Here is a 4,636-nt window from a genome sequence, read left to right on the forward strand (position 1 = left end):
TTAGAAATAAAGACAATCCTTAATAAGCAAAGGCTCAGATTTCTTTGATCCACCTAGTAGATAAAAGTATGGAAATAGTTTCTCTGTGAAAGACTCTCCTGTGAAAGAGTAAATATGCAAGTTCTCATTCACGTCAAAAAATGAGACTCTGCCTTCTTCATAGTCCAGGTACACTCCTATTAACCTTGGCCTAGGGAAAAGGGAGAGAACTGTGGAGGGTGCTGAGTGAACTTTATACTCCAAAAACCTTTTTCCTATGGCAAAGAATCCATTTTCTCTTTTCAAAAAAACCCTTCCTGATCTGTTTACAGTTTCCTTGGCAACACCCACATCCCAGTTGTTTCTCAGGCCCACTCGGACTTCCCAGTAGTGTCGGCCAGAGGTGAAGCCCCTCGTCCCAAACGCCATGGGACAGTCAAATCTCCCAAAGTCATCAGACGAGGGGCTTGCTGCTCTGAAGTACTTCAGACGTTTCCCAGATTCAGTCACCACAAGGCCCTCGCCGGCAGTGGAAGGGTTAAAGGCGACTGATTCTTAAAGGAAAAAAGACATATGGTCAGTTACATATATATATTAATAGTTATGTTGAGCTTTTACATCTTGGAAAGTAAACTAAATATAAATCTATGAACTCACCTTTATATTGCCTCATCCTGGTCAGTTCTGAGAGGAAAAAACATCACAGTAAGGCAAACCTTAAGTGTAAAACACGTATGGTGTTTCAAATCACATACTTGTACTGTGAGATTTGCATCAACAAATTAAAAGAAAACTCTTCTTCAATGGCAGCCAAGAATATGAATATACAGACAATTCTATGGGTGGTGTAACTTGTGACCAATCAATCACATGCTAGTGTGAACGCAGAAGAACAACTACAACTACGTGCAGTAGCATGAGCAGATATCGCCGTGTTAGTGTTGTTCCTGGATTAAAACTACAGAGTTTTGCATTGTAGAAACACCATCACACTAAACACCAGACTCTGACCCTAACCTTACCGTGATATCCCAGCAATGTGATTGGTCACTTGGAGCATTGAACCTGGACCAACATTAGTTTTAATGATCCAAGAACAAAACCAACACAGGGATATCAGATGCACCACAGGTAATACTGGGATTAAATGAGATAAACTCTTCTTTATTTATCCCACAGTTAGCGAATAGCTGTTTCACTTGCCCAAACATAAAGATGTGGAGTACTCATAACTATGTAAATGTAATCTGGCAATTTCATCACATTTGCTGAGTTGAGCGTTTTGACCATTGCCATCTTGCTGTTCTGAAAGAGGTTGTCACAGTTGAAGGTTGGATCTAACTGAGAAGTCAACGGACAGTGAATGCTTAAAGAGTAACTCCCTGTCAGTCAAAAAGGTCACCTATTTAAAATTTATGTATTTAATAAAATGTAAATGTAGAGACTAAGACTATAAAAGTCTTTAGGAAAAGCTTTACAAAGGTCATTCATCTTGTACGAGGTCATTGTTTTCATAAATGTCAAGTGAACTTTTTGTAACCAGACAGATTCGCCCTCTGCTGGCCATTTAAAAAAAAAAAGGAACTTCTGCTTTGGCTGTTTAGTTTCATGTCATTTCTTCTAAATAATCCCATGCATCCATTCATTTCCTTCCATTTATCCAGTTCAGGCTCACTAGAGTCAATCTGAGCTGTAATGGGGCTGGAGCACGACCTATACAATTGTTCATTCACACCTACAGCCAATTACCAGTTAACCCTGATGCTGTGGGAGGAAGCTGGACTACACAGAGAAAACCGGCACAGGCACAGTGAGAATAGGCAGGCGTCACACAGAAAGACACCAGCCAGTGGATTAGAAGACCTTCTTTAAATTATTTATCCCTCTTATGAAGAGTTTTCACTCAGCTGGCGGAAGCTATATTTTCCATGCAGATGGCACTGACCAAGAGCAGCATATTTTTCCAGGCACTGACGTTAAATGTGCTGTGGTGTCGTTTCGTGTTTGCACACACTGAATTGTCGGCTTCACAACAGAAGAACTGACTTTTGTATGTGCACAGCAGCCTCCACGACAATCAGTCAAATGCCGTGATCATCATTTTAATATGCTACGTTAACGTGTACAAACAGAAGTATCCAAACTAGAGAAATCGTCACACATAAAACAAACGCTGCAGATATTTACCTGCTTTTGTGAGAGTTTTCAGTTCAGTTTTGAAAGTGTGCACAAGATGAGCCATGGCTCTCCTCGCCGTCTGCACACACAAGTCTGAGTAAACCTTGATCTTGGACCAATCCTTGGAGGCTGAAATATTGCTCAGAGCCTTCAAAGTCTGAAATGATTCATAAGGACATGATAGTGAGTAGCAGCTATTTTCAGTTGGACCTTTTTTTGGATTGGGGCAGGGGTGAGTGAGGAAAAGATACAAAGAGATGGATAAAAGATGGAGAAATTTGTTGCACCTGGCTTTAAAAGAGATTTATTTTATTATAAGATGCTTATAGGTCATAGTCTGTACAACTTACCTGTAAGAGCCACAGGTGGTCCTCATTTTGTGAAAGCTCGTCCAGCTCTGAGTGTTTTCTCTGCAGTTCTGCGATTTCGTCGTGCAACTCCTGAATTACCGCTTCATCTTTCTCTTGTGACTTTCTGAGCTTGATTTGAATGTTTGATCGTAGTTTAGCCTGCATCTCTTCTACTTGGTTTATCAGATTACTGAATAGTGTATTGTTCTCCTCAATCTCTTGGTCTGCTTTTACCTGCAGGAGAAAGAAAAGGGCTCCATTGGTAAACATGTAGGTGTGCACTGAACACTGTAAAGCTTAATGTGACAAATTTTACATTTGGGAATTTGCCTCAATACTCACGTTCCGCAGTTCGGAGCCCTCACTAAATTCCTTTATCTTTTCCATCCTCTCCTCAATCATCAGTTTGATGTTTGCTTTTTGAGACTCAATATTTTCCTGAAATGTACAATTTTAAGCAATTAAATTGGGTGAAGCGGTCATTTTCAAGGATCTGCATTCTCATTTTAACAAAAATGTAACAAAATAAAATTCAGCATCGTCTTACTCTCTGCTGAGCCCCTTCTTCTTCAACAGGTACTGTCTCATGGTCTTTGTGGTCTGTCTCACTGCACAGCAGACAGATGCACACCTGATCTTCTCTGCAGAAAAACTCCATTATCCTCTCGTGCTTCCTGCACATCCTCTCCTCCAGATTCTCCACTGGCTCGATCAGCTTGTGTCTCATTAAAGAGGGAACTCTCTGGTGAGGCTCCAGATGGGCTTCGCAGTACGACGTCTGACACACCAGGCAAGACTTCAAGGCTTTGAACTGTAAATCAGTGCACACGTCGCACGCCACTTTCCCCGGTGCATCCATGTCTTCAAGCGTCTCCACCTTCCTCTTCTTGATTTGGCCTGAAATTTCTGCGATGACGGTGTTTGTGGAGAACTCGGGCCTCACATAGAATCTTTTACTGCACGTTGGACAGTGACATAACTCACTTCTGTCCCAGTGCTGAGTGAGGCAGGTCCTGCAAAAGTTGTGACCGCAAGGTGTAGTGACCGGGTCACTGAAGACGTTCAGGCAGATCGTACAGACGAAATGATCCTCTGGCAACGAAGCGAGGAAACCAAAAGCTGACATGATCTCTGTAGATGAAAATATCATTGATATGCTTTACATTTCTGTTCTTTCAGGCTTTTTATATCATATGAAATATGATATAAAGGGAAAAAAATAGCTAAATAGATAGAAATAGATTTGGCACTAAGTGTGTGTTTTGGCTGTTTCCAGTGAGAGCCCTGACACACCCAATGAGTCATAATCATATCAATCTCTTTGCTTGTTTTAATTTTGGATCACATACTTACAGTTATGCATTTACAGTAGAAGCAAAAACAAAAGAAAAACAGCTCAATTTCATTTTAACTTGACTCACCTTATTTCTAGTAACTCGGTAATTCCAACAGACTAAACTCCACGTTTGCATGCAGATATAAAACCTGCTGCAAACAATTCACCACTCGTCTCTCACACGGGAAGTAATATGAGTGAACCTTGAAGAACCGGGGAAGCTCCAGTCACTTCAGTGGGCGTGGTCAAACTACATCATTTGGCTGAAATGAAACTTAATGCTGTAGCAGGAAAATAGCATCATGTGGGCATATCTGAAAAAAAAACCAAACATTTATTGGTGTAAACATTTCTCCTAAAGCATGTTCGCAAGATCAGTCACTGTAAATAGCAGCATGCAATCATGAATTCAGATTAAAACAAACCACAAACTCTTCTTTTTTTTTAACATGATGCATTTAAAATGAATGTCTCATTTGTGTTATACATTTTATATTTTGCCAAAACCCATATGAGAAGCTCAATACTACTCTGGTGGACTGACTGTGGTGGATTGGAATCCATCTGGCTGCTATTTTTGCAGATTAAACCTAAATATTGTTTTAGGTCAATTCAAATTTTTAAAAGCATTCAACTTCAACTTTATTGAATTTTTTCTCTTTTTTGGCAAACAAATCATACTTCATATCAAAGAGTTGGAGGTAGTGTGCAATCATAACTTCATAATAATGCAAAAAGTACAATTACAGTTATTTATCATATGCCGACTATTATTAAACGAGTCAATATCAAT

The 4,636-nt window shown here is 40.0% G+C and overlaps 1 protein-coding gene across 1 annotated transcript; it reads right to left on the reverse strand.

The window, feature by feature from the left end:
• Nucleotides 1-4,278, reverse strand: LOC146636094 (E3 ubiquitin-protein ligase TRIM39-like). Its single transcript, XM_085350708.1, has 7 exons — nucleotides 3,929-4,278; nucleotides 3,055-3,638; nucleotides 2,850-2,945; nucleotides 2,508-2,741; nucleotides 2,167-2,314; nucleotides 637-663; nucleotides 1-533 (listed from the first exon to the last, which is right to left on the reverse strand). The coding sequence occupies exons 2-7, from the start codon at nucleotides 3,631-3,633 to the stop codon at nucleotides 1-3; spliced, it is 1,617 nt and encodes a 538-aa protein (XP_085206834.1). The 5' UTR covers nucleotides 3,634-3,638; nucleotides 3,929-4,278.
• Between the last annotated feature and the right edge of the window lie 358 nt (nucleotides 4,279-4,636).

The sequence above is a fragment of the Diplotaxodon limnothrissa genome, linkage group LG3 (assembly GCF_057381915.1).
Source record: "Diplotaxodon limnothrissa isolate DT_005_m linkage group LG3, D_limnothrissa_male_GT1.1, whole genome shotgun sequence".
NCBI lineage: Eukaryota > Metazoa > Chordata > Actinopteri > Cichliformes > Cichlidae > Diplotaxodon > Diplotaxodon limnothrissa.

Bases quoted from the DNA above. Each gene is read 5' to 3' on its own strand.
- LOC146636094 (XM_085350708.1), bottom strand. From the start codon at position 3,633: ATGTCAGCTTTTGGTTTCCTCGCTTCGTTGCCAGAGGATCATTTCGTC. The intron at 2,946-3,054 runs GTAAGACGATGC...TGTACATTTCAG, and splicing joins AAGAAGGGGCTCAGCAGAGA to GAAAATATTGAGTCTCAAAA. The intron at 534-636 runs GTGAGTTCATAG...TTTTCCTTTAAG, and splicing joins CAGGATGAGGCAATATAAAG to AATCAGTCGCCTTTAACCCT.